The following is a 19,861-nucleotide window of genomic DNA, read 5'->3' as shown; positions in this document are numbered from 1 at the left end:
CTCTGCCTTTTCCTGCAATTTCTTTCTCTTTGGGTCCTTGTCCAATTCTCCTTCAAAAGACCCCATTGAAGATTCCCTTCATTGATTTTATTGTTCATCCAGGGAGTGTGGGCATTGTTGTATTTATTGCCCAAGACTAATTGTCCTTGAGAAGGTGGTGTTGGGCCTTGAATACAAAAGAACAGCCTGTCATTTCTAAAGCACACAAGGAGTCAACCACATTGCTGTGGGTGAGGAGTTAGACATTTAAACAAACTGAATGTATGTTCCCCTGCCAGTGGTGGATTTTGAATGCCTCTGGATGTTTGGTACAGGCTTCTGCAATGTTTGTCCAGTAAGCTGACTATTATACTCCCATCTCCCCTGGCTCAGTTTGGATTGTGGACCCAGGATTCTGGAGTGGACTTGAGCTTCTGACTTTGAGGTGAGAGTGTTACCCACTTCAGAACCTATGATTCCATCAGCCACAGCTAATGCTCTGAATGGAATTGATTTTTCTTTTTAATAAGAAGCAGCAGAAGCACAAATTCTGTGTTCGTTCATTCATTCATTCATTCGTTCGTTCGTTCGTTCATTCGTTTATTCGTTCATTCATTCATTCATTCATTCATTCATTCATTCATTCATTCATTCATTCATTCATTCACAAAAGTGCACTGCTTTGGAAGCATAAGCTATTCAAGAGCTGAATAAATTATGCAAAACCTGGAAGGAGGGCTATATTAGTTAGTCAACAATGTGAGGCGCAGGGAGTTGGATGGGTTCTGGTGTTCTAATGTTGACACTGGGGAGCATTGTCCCACGAGTCTCCTTCAGAGACAGGATGTGTGACAGATAACAATGTTTGGGTTAATGAGTCCAAATTCTCCCCCCCCCCCCCCCCCACCTTCTTAAAAATAGCTTTCTGTTTACTGGAGACCTTGAACTGCAATCCCTTTCCCTCTCATTTTCCAGATCTCTAGCTCTAATTCTCGATTAAGAGGTTGGGAAGAGTGTGAAAATCCTTAAGTTCAACAGAATCTGGTCGAATCAAGGGCAAAGCTTAAAACAAGGGTAGTTTCAAATGAAAAGTTGTGAGTAAGGAGTTGCCAGATGTTGCTTGTGCTTTGCTTCCTACTCATAGATAAATGGCGAGAGGTTTGGTTCTGATTGGCTGCTTCATCCACCCTGGACCAGCTTTGTCATAACAGAATTTCAGCTAAAACTGACCAGAACAGTGACATTAAGGGCCTTTGTGTAAAAGTATTTAATAGTTTTGGTGAAGTGCTGGATATCACCCTGAAATGCAACACGTTGTATGGCAGTGTGAAGGACCAAGGGGAGGCGCAGTGCGATGTATATGGTTCAGTCTCTCAATAAGCAGCAGATTTAGTTGACCCCAGCCTGTGCTAAGTTAATTGTACTCTGACCTCAGTCCCTCTGGGTTTCTGGGGGTTAACCTGACTTGAACCTGATCATCACCTACATGTTTTGGCTTGTGGGGAGAGACAAGATTGGGCTCAACTGTGATTGTCCTCTCATGGTTAGATTACGTCTCTATTTCCAATCACTTCATAAAGAATATGTAAAGCCCAGGATAGTCGCTGGGTGCTCGCGATGTGGAGGAAATACCTTATTATCATTCAAGGCAAACAAATGTAAAAAAAAATTGGAGGGAGAAAGAAGTAACCAAGGGTTTTTTTTTCCTCCTTTCCATAACCTCTTGATCTTTATTGATGGGATTCATTTCAGATATTCGTAGCTTGATACATTTACTGAAAAAAATTCTAACCAATAACTCATCTATTAATTTTACCATTGCAGTCAAACTATTGGAGTTTCAAGGTCAGTACCGCTTCTGTGCAGCCATTCCTGCATGTGCTCTGCATGAACAGTGTCAGTCTGCTCAGTCACTGAAACCACCATTCTCTGTGCTGTGTCTTCATTTAAATGGGGCTTAAGGGATAAAGGAGAGGGCTTTTATTTTACTTTGAAATGTGATGGCACTGTCTGCATAGCTGCTGGTCTGTTTCCCTTTGCGAAACTGTCTGACACCCTCCCCATCCCACCCACACCCTCCCGTTGATCTCTGTTTAAAAGCACTGTCTCCAGAACAACATTGTTTGATGCACAGTTTGTGTTCAATACAGTTTATTTAACAAAGAACGTAGAGATGTTCAAGGAAAGTATTCCACCAGGACTGAACAGAGGAAACACTGTGACCACTTCAAGTAAAATTTCAGCGATTGTTCAAAACTTTACAATTTGGGTTGGTTGTGATGAATTTTGGGGAATTGGCATTATCAGGGATCAATATTGATAATGACCCGATATACCAGGATAGAGTGCCAACATCTGTGAACTGGTGGGGTTCAGAAATTACCATGGTTGTTAGGGAACCTCAAGCACATGTTGATGATGAGTGAGTATGAGTGTGTGAACATTATTGCCGGGACCCAGCTATAATTCCTCTTCAAAGTGATTGAAGCAAAAAGGTTATCAATGGATCACTAAACAAAAGGACAAAAGCAGTAGAATATACAAGTATGGTGTAAATATCACCCTCATTATAATCATTGTCTGTCTATTTCCAACACTTTCTCTATTAATTACATTTCCAGCAGTTTTTCATTCTTCATCAATCCATATTGAGATTCAAACAATTAGTTTCATTTACAGAGTCCCTCTGGCATAACGACTTTCTTTATTATTTCACAAGTAGTGGATGTTGCTGGCTGGGCCAGCGTTTGCTGCCCATTCCTAATTGCCCCAGAGGAATTGATGATGAACTGCTTTCTTGAACTGAAGCTGTCCTTGATGAGTGGGGCCATTCATCGTGCTATCAGGAAAGCAGTTCCACAATCTCAATGCAGCAACAGTGTTAGTTTGGTGATGCACTTTAGGCTTGGATGGTGTGTGACTCAGAGGGGCACATGCAGGAGGTGATGCTCCCATATACTTTCTGACCTTGCCCTTCCAGGACGTAGATGTTGTGGTTTTGGAAGATGCTGACCAAGCACATTAGTGCGTTACCACAGTGCACCTTGTAGCAGATACACATTGCTGGTGCTACTGAATGTCGCTGCTGGAGGGAGTGGATGGATATGGTGCCAATCAAGTGGAATGTTTTATCTTGGACGGCATTGAGCTTCTTGAGTTTTGTTGGATCTGCAGCCGTAAAGGCAAGTGGGAGAACATTCCATCACATTCCTGACCTGTGCTTGGTGCACAGGCTTTGAGGAGATGGAACGTGATTTCCTCTCTGCAGATTTATGTGGCTAGTTCGGTTGATTTTCTGGTCAATGATAACCTTCAGGATGTTGACAGCAGGGTATTCAGAGATGGTAATGCCAAGAGACGTGTCTAGGGTAAATGTTAGATTCTCTTTTGTTGGAGATGATCGTTGCCTGTCATGTGTGAGATGAAGATTAGTTGCCATTTGTTAGCCCAAGCCTGGATGTTATCCAAATTTGTGCATTTGGACTGCTTCAGTGTCTGAGGAACTGCAAATGGTGCTGAACGTTGGGCAACCATCAGCGAACATCCCCACTTTTAACCTTATGATGGAGGGAAGGACATTGGTCAGCAGTTGAACATGCTTGGGTGTAGGACACTACCCTGAGGAACTCAGACTTCCTGGAGCTGAGATGACTGACCTCCAACAAGCACAGCCATGTTCCTTTTCTCTGTATAGGAGAGCTCCCCCCATGATTCCCATTGATTCTGGCTTTGCTAGGGGTCCTTAATGCCGTTCTCTCAAATGTAGCCCTTTATGTCAAGGGCAGTCATTCTTGCATCATCTCTTGAATTCAACTCTTTTGACCATGTTTGAACCAAAGCTATAATGAGGTCAGGAGCTGAACTGTCTGGCAGAGTCCAAACTAAGTATCAACGAGCACGTTATTGCTTAATTAGTGCCACGAGATAGCACTGTCAATGACCTCGTCTATGATTTTACTAATGATTGAGAGAACTGCTTTTTGTATACAGGACATGAACTTGGGCCGTTTTTCACATTGTCATACAGATGCTCGTGTTGTAACTGTACTGGAAAAAGTTCGGCTAAGTGTGCAGCAAATTCTCAAACATGTCTTCAGTATTATTGCCAGAATGTTATCAGGACTTCCAGCCTTTACAATTTCCAGTGCCTTCGGATATTTTCTGACATCAAATGGAATGAATTGAATTGGCAGTGGTGATATTTGATAATGTTGGGAACATCTGGAGAGGGCAGAGATGGATCATCCACTTGACTCTTGGCTAAAGATAGATGCAAATGTTTCAGCATTATCTTTTGCACTGATATGGTGAATTCTCCCATCATTAAGGATGTAGATAGTTGAGGAGCCTCTGTTCTTCAGTGTTTAATTGCCATCACCCTTCACAACTGGATGTGGCAGGACTTCCATCACCAGATATAATTTCACAGTGAGACACATGAGACATCAGTGCAGCCGTTCAAAGGCTTGATCGAAAAGTAGCTTTGAAGGGAATATGAATGAAGGAGTAGTGAGATTCAGGGAGGGAGATCCTGAGTTACAGCCTTAGTAGTGGGTTCACACCAGCCAATTATGAGAGGAGGCTGATGCCACCCTCTCACAGTCTGGAAGTTGCACCTTGTGAAGGAAATACAGGATCAGCATGATCTCAATGATGAATGATGGTAGAACAGCATCCCCAAAAGCTGGTTAACACTGTACGCATTTAGAGCAATGTGTTTATGCTGATGGCTTGTATTTGGTGGATTTATTTTGTCTAAGAAACCCGTGAAGTTAAGTCTAATTTGCCTTGAAACCCATCTTTGGTTCAGCTCCTCATTGCCTGGTCCCATCTTATGCATAAGTGTCGTTTTGGTTGTCAAATTTGAAAAAAACACTCGCTGTGTGAACAGTATGATCACTCAATTTTCTAAACACTTGGTTCACCATGTAAACAGAAAATTGTTGCTGGCGCATTCATCAATAACAATAAGATCTTTATTGTAAACAGATGGCGGCTTTGACAGTTCTTTTCTACTTGTTTGTCGATGTTTTTTTTCCCAAGCTAATTTTGAATTCTGAATTCCCCTGCCATTGACCATGGATATTTGAGGGATTATAAGAGGCGTTTGTAACCTTAAGTTGGGTAAGGTGTTGAAAATGCAGCTAGATTGCCATCCCATGATCATTACTTAATTTCAATTACAGTACACACTGTCCAGTGCTTACTAATCATGATCAGAGAAAATAATGTTTTGCATGAACAGATAGAACCCTCTCACAAGCTGTAAAATTCAGGTTGTACATCTATTGAAGAGGAGTAGCAGATTGAAGGGCTAATAATTTTATTGTTGCATTCTTGTGCATTGAAGTTTGTGGGATCTTCTCCGGTCTGAAATGCAGAAACCATTTCATATCATCTAATGCTCTTCAGGCTAAAACCACTAGTTAGATTTATTTGTAAGACAGACAATTACAAAGAAACAAACAAACATAAAAAGCAATTAAAAAACAATTGGCTGTCATAGTATTTCAAATAGACAAACTGGACAAAAGTTAGTGCAAGATATTTTAGAATCAAATCAGGAAGCAGATTCTTTTACAAAAGGCAGTAGAACTGTGGAACTCGCATTTTCTCTCTCGCTCTCTCTCATTCTCGCCCTCTCTGTCATTCTCATTCTTTCACTCTCTCTCATTCTCGCCCTCTCTCTCACTCTCATTCTTTCTTGCTCTCACTCTCTCATTCTCTCTCTAAATGGCTGCTTGGTCAGTTGATATTTTCGAGGCTAATATTGATAGATGTTTCTCAGATGAGATTATCAAGGGATATGAAAATCCCATCTAGGTGATGGGACAAGATGGATATGGAGTGACCTGAGTAAACAGTAGAAGAGGTGTGAGTGGTTGATTGACCCCTTTTTTCTTTTAATTTTCTTTTCGTGGAGTGTGGGTACCACTGGCATTTGTTGTTAATCCCCAATCTCCCTTGAGAAAGTGGTGGTGAGCCGCTGCCTCGAAAATGAGTGCCCGTGAGGCTGTTAGGAAGGAAATTCCTGTTCTTATATCTCAAATCAAGGCTCCACAACCTTGGTATTTTGAGGGTATCAGAGAGGTTTATGGAGGAAAGTGCTGACTCTGGGTCGAGGTAAACTGAAGGCACAAGGAGGATGAAGGGTTGAGTAATAAGAGCCCATAACATTGGTGTCTTCTGTAGAATTTTTAAACTAATTTTGATCCATTTTGTATGGGTAATTTCATACCTAAGTAGCCTCTCCCATTGCCAAAATATAGAAACCTACAGGCTACTGCAAATTGAACTTTTTGCGACCAGTGCACAGATATAATTCCTGACCTTCTTTGAATTAAAGGCCATTAAACAGGAAAAAAGATCAACTCTTTATCTCTAGGCAGCCAGGCAATTTATTTACTAGGTTTGCCATTCAAACGAATATGAACATCATAATTCAGATGTTCTTTGTATTGGTTTTGACTTAGCTATCAATTGTATCTGAGAACAGCCCCTGAGAGAGACATCTGTAAGTTTTGCATGCATTTAACATTTTGAAGACGCCAGGGGATTTCTGGTGTAATTAGCTTATATGTACAATGAATGGAATAACATCCTTCCAGGAAATCAGCTGGTCGCTATAGAAATTCCCCCTAGATGGTATTGTATCATCATTCATTCTGCCCAAAGGCAAGCAGAAATTTTAAGATTAGAGTGAAGTGCCAGCCTACACCTGAAGACGCAGGAGTGAGACTTGAACATGCTGAAAAATGGTAGTGCGCCACACTGAGCCATTGTTGACCCTTCCTTAACAAGGAGGACTCCAGCCTATGAGCCCAGGCACCCAGGGGTCTGTGGGCAGATTATATCTGCAGTGTCAGTGAAGGCATCGGTTGGTGAGCAGCATACTCACCTCAGATCAGAACCTAATTCAAGCCACATGGCTGGAAATTATGTATGTAACCCTACACAATATGGAGGAAATACTGTTTGATAGGACGCTATATCATTACACTGAATGGACATTGGCTTATAAAAGGTCTGCTTTACTAGCAATTAGATATGTACTGATGTTTTTCAGTGTAAATTGGTAAAATGCAATTGCCATTTTGTACACAAAGCCAACCAATTTTAATATGAGAGATAATGGGAACTGCAGATGCTGGAGAATTCCAAGATAATAAAATGTGAGGCTGGATGAACACAGAGTTGACCTTTAATTTAGGGAGGGAGTTTCCATTGCACTTAGTGTCACAGTATCAGAATAGTGTCATCAATATGTCAATTACTAGTCTGCGTACTCTGGGCCAGTGTTAAAAGATCAAATCTCACTCAAGACCTGAAGAAGCTCATGATGTTGCTGTTAATCATGGCCCAGAAGAGACTCTGGGAGTGCTGAACTGTCAGAAAGCCAGGCTAGGTCTCATGGGTATGCTGAGTAAAAGTTTGTTTCTAATAACAATCATGGTGATTTTGTCAATAATTGCTGTTAGTACGGAATGAAACTGACAGCAAAATCAAGCATCCATGCGTGTGCAGTTAGAACACAGCACATAGAACAATACACCGCAAAACAGGCCCTTCGGCCCTCGATGTTGCACCGACCTGTGAACTAATCTAAGCCCCTCCCCCTACCTATCCCATCATTATCCATATGCTTATCCAAGGACTGTTTAAATGCCCCTAATGTGGCTGTGTTAACTACATTGGCAGGCAGGGCATTCCACGCCCTTACCACTCTCTGAGTAAAGAAACTGCCTCTGACATCTGTCTTAAATCTATCACCCCTCAATTTGTAGCTATGCCCCCTTGTACAAGCTGAAGTCATCATCCTCGGAAACAGACTCTCACTGTCCACCCTATCTAATCCTCTGATTATCTTGTATGTCTCTATTAAATCCCCTCTTAGCCTCCTTCTCTCCAATGAGAACTGACCCAAGTCCCTCAGCCTTTCTTCATAGGGTCTGCGCTCCAGACCAGGCAACATCCTGGTAAATCTCCTCTGCACCTTTTCCAATGCTTCCACATCCTTCCTGTAATGGGGCGACCAGAACTGCACGCAATATTCGAAATGAGGCCGCACTAGCATTTTGTACAGTTGCAGCATGACATCACGGCTCTGGAACTCAATCCCTCTACCAATAAAACCTAACACACCGTAAGCCTTAACAGCACTATCAACCTAGGTGGCAACTTTCAGGGATCTATGTACATGGACACCAAGGTCCCTCTGAACATCTACACTACCAAGAATCTTTCCATTGACCCCGGTATTCTGCCTTCCTATTATTCCTCCCAAAGTGAATCCCCTCACATTTATCTGTATTAAACTCCATTTGCCACCTTTTGGCCCAACTCTGCAGTTTATCCAAGTCTTCCTGCAACCTGCAACATTCTTCCACATTGCCCACCACTCCACCGACTTTAGTGTCATCTGCAAACTTACTAACCTATCCAGCTATGTCTGCGTCCAAGTCATTTATAAAAATGACAAACAGCAGTGGTCCCAAAACAGATCCTTGAGGCACACCACTAGTAACCGGACTCCAGGCTGAATATTTTCCATCAACCACCACTCGTTGTCTTCTTACAGAAAGCCAGTTTCTAATCCAAACTGCTAAATCTCCCTCAATCCCGTGCCTCTGTATTTTCTCTAATAGCCTACCATGTGGAACCTTACCAAAGGCTTTACTGAAGTCCATGTACACCACGTCAACTGCCCTTCCCTCATCCACATGCTTGGTCACCTTCTCAAAAAACTCAATGAGGTTTGTGAGACACGACCTGCCCTTGACGAATCCGTGCTGACTATCTCCAATCAAATTGTTGCTTGCTAGATGATTATAAATCCTATCTCTCTTAATCCCTTCCAAAATTTTTCCTAAAACAGACATCAGGCTCACTGGTCTATAATTACCTGGGTCATCCCTACTGCCCTTCTTGAACAAGGGCACAACATTTGCAATCCTCCAGTCCTCTGGTACTAAACCTGTAGACAATGAAGACTCAAAGATTAAGGCCAAAGGCTCCGCCACCTCCTCCCTAGCTTCCCAGAGAATCCTCCGAAAAATCCCATCCGGCCCAGGGGATTTATCTATCTTCACACCTTCTAAAATTGATAACACCTCCTCCTTACCAACCTTAATCCTTTCAATTCTAGTAGCCCGTAACTCAGTCATCTCCTCTAAAATATTCTCCTGTTCCTCAGTGAAGACAGATGAGAAATAGTCATTTAGCACCTCTCCAATCTCCACAGGGTCCACACACAACTTCCCACTTCTGCCTTTGACTGGCCCTATTCCTACCCTAGTCATCCTCTTATTCTTCACATACCTATAGAAAGCTTTAGGGTTCTCCTTTATTCTACTTGCCAATGTCTGCTCATGCCCCCTCCTTACTCTTCTTAACTCTCTCTCTTTAAATCCTTCCTAGCTAATCTGTAACTCTCCATCGCCTCATCTGAACCATCTTGTCTCATCGTCACATAAGCCTCCCTCTTCCGCTTAACAAGAGATACAATTTCTTTAGTAAACCACGGTTACCTTATCAATTCCTCCCTGTCTCTCAGGGACATACCTGTCAAAGACACGCATTATCTGTTCCTTAAACCAGCTCCACATTTCAATTGTCCCCATCCCCTGCATTTTGCTAACCCGTTCTATGCCTCCTAAGTCTTGCCTAATTGCATTATAATTGCCCTTCCCCCATCTATAACTGTTGCCCTATGGCATGTTCCTATCCCTTTCCACCTGCTGCCATTGTGACTCGAAAATGTGTTAGAGGGCGTTACAACAATGCACACTAATATTTATTTAAGCAAAGATTAGCAAGTCTCCAAAACCCACCCTAGGGGCTGTCCTGTACTTGAACACCTCCTTGCTGCTAAAGCCACTACTTAGAAGTTTCTGTGGCCTATTTAAAATCCAATACTATAGATGCATCCTAAACGATTCTTACTGCACTTGCAGCAGTGGGATGGAACTATTAAAAAAAAACCCACACTTGTGGGCAATTAATTCCATGAGCTATTATTACACCTATTCTGTTTCTTTATCTACTAAAGTTTAATTGTACATTTTTGGTATCATCGGATATTGAAGATCGGCAGAGTTGTGGATAGTGCAGAAGGCTGTCAGAGGATACAATTGGATATAGACAAGTTGCGTGTGTGTGGAGAAATGGCGGATTGAGTTTCATCCAGGTACTCTGTGCTGTGCTGTACTCTGGGGGCGGAAACACTTCAGAAAAGTATACAAATAACAGCAGGACTGTGAACAGTGTTGATGTACAGAGGGACCCTGAGGTTGAAGTCCATAGCTCCCTGAATGTAGCCATGTAAGTATTTTTTTTGGAGGGGGGCGCGGTGAAAGAGAGTAAAGAATGCATATGGCATGCTTGTCTTCACTGGTCGAGGAATTGAGAGCAAGAGTCAGGATGTCATGTTGCAGCTTTATAAAGCTTGCTTGGGCCACACTTAGGAGTGTTCAATCCTGGTAGCCCCATTACAGGAAGGATGTGGAGGCTTTAGAGAGGGTGCAGAAGAGGTTATGGAAATCCAGATGTTGCTGTTAGTGATACCTTGCCTTTCCATAACCCGCACTATTATAGTCTTCACCAATGAAATCTGTACCTTTTTTTAATGTCATAATCAAGTGATCCTTTACCATTAACCTGGCATCAAGCACTGATGATAAAGTTAAGGCCTATGTGTCCTGGTGTAAAAGGTGATCATTAATGCTAAATAGTGTCTCTGACCATGAAAAAAATCATTTTGTGAGTGTGAAGCCTCATTTCCACTGAAGAAAATAAATGTTACACATTTGTAAAACAACACATTTTTTAGCCTTTCAGTTTTTTTCTCTTTTGTGTCTCTCATAACCATATCAGCATTTCCCAATATTTACCGTCTTGCTTTTGACTATTTACATATTCATATTTCATATTTCTTCCTTCCTCCACTGCCATCTACATGCCTCAGTGAAGGATCTTCACCCTTCAAATGTCTTTCTCTTAATGTCACAGACCCACTGTAATAGATGGCATGAACTACAAGTCTTTGCTGACAATCCCATGAAACATTTGTGACAATGTATGTGGAGTGAATGGGATAAGCCATTCCTTGGCTAATCACCGTAAAATCTAGACCTTCATTAGGTTGTTATCGCATTTCTCTTGGTGGGACCTTACTGTGCACACATCGGCTGTCATAATTCCTCCAGCAGTGACTATACTTGAAGTATTGGCTGTAAAGGACTTTCACATCTCCTGGTCTCCTCAAGGGCATTACCACATTTTTGATAACAAAGTGTGGAGTTGGATGAACATAGCAGGCCAAGCAGCATCCTAGGAGCACAAAAGCTGACGTTTCAGGCTAGACCCTTCTTTAAATTCAATTGACTGTTCAGTATGTTGCTCGTTTGAAGGGAGTTTATTTTCTTTTGAGTCGCTCTTGTGAGGGAATCAATGATAATATGACTTTATAGAATTTTAATTCTGACCTGTACCTCACCCTGATTATTACTGTGCCACTTATGAGGAACTAATGCAGCAGTATATCTCTCAAAGTCAATCTCTCCTTCTTGAACACTTGTCCAATTCTAATATATCCATCTGAGTAATTATTCCGTAAACTTATGGTCTTTCTTGCTTGTTATTGGAAGGAACTCTGTCAATAGGAGATTTTAATAATCTAATTACCAAACCTTGACCTTGAACTTGAAATGAGGAAGGGTGGGATGTTTTAAATCCTTGTTTTAATTTATTTGCAGTTGCCTGTCTTGTCTGCCGAGTCACTAACTTCTTGCTGAACTCATGGAATGATTAAAAACGCCCATCGTGCTCCTTGAATGAGCTATCCAATTAGTCATAGAGTGATAGTCCTACTGCCCTGCCCAGAAAATCTACAAAGCTTTCCCCTTCAATAATTTATTCAGTTCCCATTTGAATGTTGATATTGAATTTGCTTTCTCTCTTCAGGGAGAGAATTCCAGACTATGACTTCTTGTATAAAAATAATCTCTCCTTTTTCAGTCTTGGTTCTTTAGCAAATTAAAGTGAATCTTGGCCCTCGGATCATTGACCATTTACTCTTTATGTACTCAATCAAAACCTTACATGATGTTGAGCACCTCTATTGCATCTCCCTGAACCTTCTGTTTTCAATGGAGGACACCAGCTTCTCCAATCTCTCCATGTTGCTAAGAGGTGATGAGAAATGGAAGCTGTTGCTACTGTCATCAGAACTAGGACGTGAGAAACAAACTCAAAGAAGGAAATAGCACTTTGTATAGATAGAGAAGAGGGTTTTGATTAGTTCAGGTGTCATTGGTATGGAAATGTGGCAAGAACAGTTAAGTGTCAATCTTCATTCTCAATCTCAACCAGTATGTTCTGATTGACTACGTTGTTGCCACGGGGATGCCACAGAGTCTCCACGATTCTATTTATTGGAAACAGTGCGATGAATGTACAAATTCCTTTTGCCCATATAAAACATGACCCTGTGTACTTACATATGAACTTCCAGCACAAGCAAATATGAGCTGAACTGATAATTTAAATTTGTTCCTGGTGTAATTCTGAGCACATTTGAGATTATTTAACGAATGCTTTCCAACAGTAGAATCATCTCTAATGGTGGGCGTGCTTCGCTGAGGCACGGAAGTATGGGTTAAGTAAGTTTGATTATTATGCAGCCTGCTGTGAATGTATTGTTTGATATAATCTGCTAGTCATTGTGCTGTATGCCTTACATACCTGGCAGCACAGAGACACTGAAACTCACACAGTACATTACACATCTGTGTGGTAAGCAAATGTCTTGTTTTAGTTTGACAGCAGTATCCTGTTAACGAGGAAAACCACTTGGATTTACTGCCCAACAGCAGCATGAGACAGAGCTTCACCAGTTGTTAATGTTTTGAGACCTTTCAGGGTAATCTGAGGTAGCCTGGGCATGGCTCAGAGCCTTAATGGTAACAGAGACACTTTTTTTATTGAGTGTCTGTGATACTCAGTGAGTGAGGATTTGATTCGCATATTCATTATCACACAGGACAGTTTTGATACAGCCCTGTTGTAGTGTCAAGCTTACACTGTAAGCAGATGGCGAGGGCCAACTCAAGAGATCACCATCAAGACAGACCTTGCAATATTTGTGACTCTAGGAATCCCACCATAGCGGTGAACGTAAGCTTTCATAGTGGTTGACAGTTCATTTATTGACTTCTCACTGAATATCTTACAGAAGGGAAGCTGATCAATTGCTCCATTTCAGTGGTAACTTCAAGTACAAGTTGTATTCTATTCAGACGTGTAAAGACATTCTGTGTGGCATTACTTTGAAATATTGCAAGCATTTTCGACATGGCAGCAGTATGCAAAGGGTAGGAGGTTAGTGGTCATTACATCAAAGACAAGCTTCTCCTGGTAACCAACAAAGATGTTAGCGAGAGCTTGGCCTACAGGGGATCCTGTAGGGTATTCAGTGTCACTTTTTATCTCAAGTCTATTTCTTGATTCTCTGTTCTGATGAGTGCAGGACAAAAAACTTCAACTTCCTGTAGGTAGCATTTAATTTCTCTCCACTTTACTGAATCTTTGCTAATATTCTTTTATAAATCTTGCCTATACTTCAGGGAGACGGTGCAATGTCACAGTGGTAATGTGACTGGAATCGTAATCATCAGGCTCAGGAAAATGCTTTGGGAAAGTAAAAACAGAAAATGCTGGAGAAATGCATCAGGTCTGACAGGGTCTGTGGAGAGAGTTAATGTTTCAAGAATAATCTGATGCTCTTCCAGCATCTCGATCTTTCTGAAAGAGAGTTATCCAGAATTGGATACAATACTCAAACTGGGTTTGAACCAGTGACCGTCATCTCCTTGTATCCTTTCAAAGTCAATGAACCCACGTGTATTTTTTAAATAGCCTTCCCAGTCTGTCCTTCAAAATTCGTGCACTAATACTCTGAGGTCCCTTTGTTCCTGGGGTCACTGTTAAGGTTGCATTATCTTGTATGTTTCCTTGCCCCATTCCTTCTAACTGAAACTGAATCTCTTCACTTGTCTCTGCTTTAAATGAGCTCTGTTCTGTGTCTGCCCATTTAACTAACCTGTCCGTCACTCCTGACACTACCCTCCTTATTATATTTTTCCGTCTTGTGCCACTGCCAGTGTTGCAGTTATATGCACCCAGGTCATGAATGTGTGTCAAAATAACCCCAAGAAACACTCCCCCCAACCCCCCCTCCCCCCACCGGATCTGAAAACCAACAGTTCACTGCAATGTTCTGCTTTCTGTCTCGGCCAGTTACGAATTACAATCCATAATCTCTTCAATTCCTTGGTTGACTCAACCATTATCCAATGGATTTTAAGAGCTCACGTATACATCAGCACAAGTACCTTCATCAATCCCTTACATTAAAGAATATAGTCAAGCTAGTAAAATAATTTACCTTTAGAAAATCTATGCAAATTGTCATTGGCCTTTGATTTTTCCCAAATGGCAATTCGTTTTTGCCCAGGATTGTTTCTCTATCGAAGAAGTTAGACCATCTTTGCCTATCGTTGCTGTCCCTTATGTGGAATTCTGGTCTTACATTTTGTAATTCAGCTCCTCCCTGGCACCACTCACATTCTGAAGAATGGCCAGAATCTTTGTTATCTAAAGCTTTATTCCTCAGGAGTTAGACTGCACTCCATCCAGATTGTCCACACCTTCCATTATTACACTCTAAACATTGCCAGCCTTCAGAATGTTACATCTATTTTCTATCCGTTCCAGTTTGCTTATGACCTTCTCCCATTTTACTGCGACATTGGCTGCAATTTCTTCTTTCCTCAGTACAGTTACAAAGGACACAGAACGGTGCATCTGCCACGCTCTGTGTGTCTGCTAACCTTCACTTATTCGGACTATGTCCTTATTCTGACTAGGTTATGATGACTAAAGAGTTTTGAGAAGATTTGTAGCTCAGGTTGAGGTTCTGGATGTGAGTTTGCTTGCTGAGCTGGAAGGTTCGTTTTCAGACGTTTCGTCACCATTCTAGGTAACATCATCAGTGAGCCTCCGAAGTTAGGGTTATGATGACTAAAGTCTGAAAGACTCCTTGGCTCCCCTTTCCACCACCACTCTCACAGTGATAACTCTGAGATGTTGCTGACTGGATGGGGCTCTGAGTGAAATCTGTGTAAATCTTTTGCCAATTTTGCTTCCCCCCCAACCCCGTCTCACCATGGCCTGAGAAAGGAATGTGGTTGCACCAATTCATCTTCTCCACATCAGTGTTCATTGGCATTGTTTCCTTTGTTCAATGGAGTAGCAGTGAGGCCGTAGTCTGCAGTCTGAGCCAGCAGGAGGCACTGTGACCAAGATAGACTGGTTCACATTTCAAATTATGAATAGCCAAAAGGAGGATTGACAGAGATGCTTGTGGAAGGGCTCCCTGTGCGATAGGAATGTAACCTCTGAAACTCTTGGAACTTAAGTTTTTTCTTGGAGGTTTGATTGCAAAAGAAAAGTCCTAGTTATTAATTCTTGCTATCGATGACATCATTTGAGGACCAAAGAGTGCTTCCATATTGGGACCCCTCATTGTGTTTTTGGGTGAGACAATTATTAAGATCTTACAGTAAAGGGAGACACCTGTCAATCTTCTACTGTTGCAGTGGATGAAAATCTGACATCTCGGGAAGAGAACAGCAAAGTGCTACAGATTCAGGAAATCTGAAATAAAAACAGAAAGAGCTGGAGAAACACATCAAGCCCAACACATCTACGGAGAGAGAAACAGTTACTGGATGTGAGTTTGCTCGCTGAGCTGGAAGGTTAGTTCTCAGACGTTTCGTCACCATTCTAGGTAACATCATCAGTGAGCCTCCGACGAAGCGCTGGTGTTATGTCCCGCTTTCTATTTATCTGGTTAGGTTTCCTTGGGTTGGTGATGTCATTTCCTGTTCTTTTTCTCATGGGATCTGAGCTCTGCCAATCATCCAACCCAAACTTTGGGTCCGCTATGTGGATGACACCTTTGTCATCACTAAACAAAACAAATTAGAAGAAACCTTCAAGACCATCAATAATACCCTTACTGGCATAACATTCACAAAAGAGGAGGAAAACAACAGCAAACTGCCATTCCTAGATGTCACAGTAGAGCGAACAGCCAATGGGGAACTTCAAACCAGCGTCTACAGGAAAACAACACATACGGACCAAATACTGAACTACAGGAGCAACCATCCCAACACCCACAAACGAAGCTGCATTAGAACATTATTCCAACGAGCCACCACACACTGCAGCACAGAGGAACTACGCAGAGCAGAGGAAAATCACCTATACAGCGTATTCAAAAAGAATGGGTACCCTATGAACACAGTCCGCCGATTCCTCAGCAATAAACCCAAACAAACAGACAAAACGGGCTCAGAAACCATAACCACTCTCCCCTACATCAAAGACATTTCCGAAATGACTGCCAGACTACTCGGACCTCTTGGCATCAGGGTAGCCCACAAACCCACCAACACACTAAAACAGCAGCTAATGAACTTAAAAGACCCTACACAGACAACAAGCAAAACGAACGTCATCTACAAAATACCCTGCAAGAACTGTGACAAACACTACATTGGACAAACAGGCAGAAAGCTAGCCACCAGGATACATGAACATCAACTAGCCACAAAACGACATGACCCACTATCACTCGTATCCTTACATACAGATGAGGAAGGACACCACTTTGATTGGGACAACACATCCATCCTAGGACAAGCCAAACAGAGACATGCACAAGAATTCCTAGAAGCATGGCATTCCAACCGGAACTCCATCAACAAACACATTGATTTGGAGCCAATCTACCATCCCCTGAGAAAAAGAACAGGAAAGGGCATCACCAACACAGGAAATGACATCACCAACCCAAGGAAACCTAACCAGATAAATAGAAAGCGGGACACAACACCAGCGCTTCGTCGGAGGCTCACTGATGATGTTACCTAGAAGGTGACGAAACGTCTGAAAACGAACCTTCCAGCTCAGCGAGCAAACTCACATCCAGAACCTCAACCTGAGCTACAAATCTTCTCAAAACTCGCTAGAAACAGTTACTGTTTCAAGTCCAGAATGACTTCTTCAGGACTAACAGTGGCTGGAAAGTTGATGGGGTTTGAAAAGTAGAGAGAAGAAGCAAGTGGAACAGATAGGATACGTGTCCAGAGCAAAAGGCAAAGGGGGTGTTATTGGGAATAGAGACAAATTGAGATGAAATGCAAGTGTCAATGAATGACTGTTTCCGCTATTCACACCAAAGGTCAGCCCTACAGAGAACAAATCCGTGCAAACAAGGCACGGTGCAGGATGGGCGGGAAGAAATCAACATGAACATCAGAGATCATTCTCAGAAGTTTTTGACCTCACTGTCATGAGTTCCATACACGACTCGTAAAGGCTGTACAGTACCTAAAAAAGAAACTGAGGTGCTGTTCCTCTAACTTGTATTGAGCTTCACTGGAACACTGTCACAGCCATGGACAGAAATGTGAGCGTGAGACTGAGATGGTTATTAATTGGTAGGAGACTGGAAGGTTGGGGTCATTCTCCCACACAGAGTGGAAGCATTTCGCAAAGTGATCACCCAGACTGCACTTGGTCTCGCTAGTGTAGAGGAGGCTGCATTGTGAGTAGTGAATGCAGTTGACTCGAGTGGAAATACAAGTGAAATGCCAGTTCACTCGGGAGGTGTATTGGGGCCTTGGACAGTGAGGAGGGAGGAGATAAAAGGACAAGTATTTCACCTTCTGTAATTGCATGGGAACTGGGGCTTGGAGTGATGTTGGGAGTTACAGAGGAGTGGACTAGGGTGTCTCATCAGGAATAGTCCCTGAAGAATGCTGACCAGGAAGGGGATGATGGATTTACTGGTAGCATCCTGCTGGAGGTGGCAGAAATGGGAGAGAATGATCCATTGAACATGGAAGCCAGCCAAGTGGAACATAAGGACGTTGTTCTGGGAAGGAAGGGGAGGGGTGAAAGTAGAATTGTAGGAAGTGGGTCGGAGACAGGTGATGGCCTTTTTAACCGTGATGGAGGGAGACTGCACAGGGGAAAAGCATTCATTGAGGAGAAAGGAAGACCAGTTTGAAGCATCTCTGAAGAAAGTGACATCTTTGGAACAGATGTGACAAAGACAGAGAAACTTGGAGATTGGACTGGAATCATTACAAGAAGCCTGGTGTTTAGAAATGTAGTCATGGCAACTGTGGGGGTTGGTGGAATTGTTGTGGTTACTGGTAAACAGCCTATTCCAAAAAAATGGAAACAAAAGTCAAGGAAGGAAAGGGAAGTGTCAGAGATAGACCAGTTGAAGATGAAATTAAGATGGAAATTGGAAGTAAAATTGATTTTTTTTCCAATTCTGGAGAAAGTAGGTAGCAGTACCGATGATGACGACGTCGACGTATGGGAGGAATATCCAGCAGCGGGAGTAAGCCTAAGTAGGACTGGAAGAAGATCAGGAAGATGGCAGCTTAATACCCCAGCTGGTTTTTTTTTTCTCAGCTTGGGTTGCAGGAGGGACCCAATTAACATTGACTTCAGAACCCTGGGTTAACAAAGATAAAATGATTTCCGTGGGTGTGTGTGTGTGTACATACTAGTGCTTGGGGCTGGGTGTGACTCTGCTGTTACGATAACTTCCATCATTTAATTTTAGAAGTAAGGAGACTAAAATTAACATGTCATCAAAACTGCTGAACACAGTCACTCAGATTTGTACCTCCTGTTTGGTTTCTGGATGCCTCATTTTGGGATTGAAGATTTGTCTGCTGCCGATTATCCACTTTAGAGAAACATACACGGCAATAGACAAATTTACCAGATTTCTGACAAAGCAAAGAGAGATGATAGAATTGTAATCACCAAACTGAAAGACTTACTGTCTCTATCTATCTAACTAGCGCGCTCACTCCCTCTCTCCCCCCTCTCCCCCCCCCCCCTGTCTCTCTCTCCTCCCCCCCCCCCGTCTCTCCCCCCCCCCGTCTCTCCCCCCCCCCGTCTCTCCCCCCCCCCGTCTCTCCCCCCCCCCCGTCTCTCCCCCCCCCCGTCTCTCCCCCCCCCCGTCTCTCCCCCCCCCCGTCTCTCCCCCCCCCCCGTCTCTCCCCCCCCCGTCTCTCCCCCCCCCCCCGTCTCTCCCCCCCCCCCGTCTCTCCCCCCCCGTCTCTCCCCCCCCCCCCGTCTCTCCCCCCCCCCCCGTCGTCTCCCCCCCCGTCTCCCCCCCCCTCTGTGTCCCCCCCCCTCTGTGTCCCCCCCCCCTCTGTGTCCCCCCCCCCCTCTGTGTCCTCCCCCCCCCCCTCTGTGTCCCCCCCCCCCTCTGTGTCCCCCCCCCCTCTCTGCCCCCCCCTCTCTGTCCCCCTCTGTCTGTCTCTATCTCTCTCTGCCTCTGCCTCTATCTCTCTCGGTCTTTCTCTGTCTCTCTCTCTCTGTCTCTATTTCACTGTCTGTTAAAAATCAGTGCCTGGCAAAAAGCAAATCAGGGGAACATTCCTTTATCAAGAACACAGATACCTACAAATTTCCTGACTCTGGAACATACAAGGTGCCCATTATGTCACCATGGTCTCAGGTTAAATTTAATGCCTCAAGGATGCTCAAGACTTCTTAAACAATCTAATCTTCACCTTTTTGTACTAGATGCTCTCCCCTTTTTAAACTTTCTATAATTGTTTGTGGGTGTGTTTGACATCTTTTATTTTTTTCAAGGTTAGTAAGCAATAAAATTCCTCTTTCTTTCACACAAGGAAACATTGTAACTCGCTCTTTCATTTTTGAAGTAGCAGACTTCAAAAATGAAAGAGCCACTTAGGGCGGCACGGTGGCTCAGGGGCTA

The 19,861-nt window shown here is 43.0% G+C and overlaps 1 protein-coding gene across 5 annotated transcripts in view; it reads left to right on the top strand.

Moving 5' to 3' along the window:
* Positions 1 to 19,861, top strand: part of srcin1a (SRC kinase signaling inhibitor 1a) — a 498,739-nt gene that overhangs the window by 272,465 nt on the left and 206,413 nt on the right. For 3 of the 5 annotated variants that reach the window (XM_048560697.2, XM_048560696.2, XM_048560693.2), the window contains exon 6: positions 1,804 to 1,824. The exons of the other annotated variants lie outside the window; for them this stretch is intronic. In XM_048560697.2, coding sequence (XP_048416654.2) covers positions 1,804 to 1,824 — 21 coding nt within the window. The remainder of the gene's footprint in view (positions 1 to 1,803; positions 1,825 to 19,861) is intronic. 5 annotated transcript variants of the gene reach the window in all.

Source organism: Stegostoma tigrinum, chromosome 31, assembly GCF_030684315.1.
Source record: "Stegostoma tigrinum isolate sSteTig4 chromosome 31, sSteTig4.hap1, whole genome shotgun sequence".
NCBI lineage: Eukaryota > Metazoa > Chordata > Chondrichthyes > Orectolobiformes > Stegostomatidae > Stegostoma > Stegostoma tigrinum.
The sequence above is the reverse complement of the archived record's forward strand: the minus strand, read 5'-3'. Positions and strand labels throughout refer to the sequence as shown.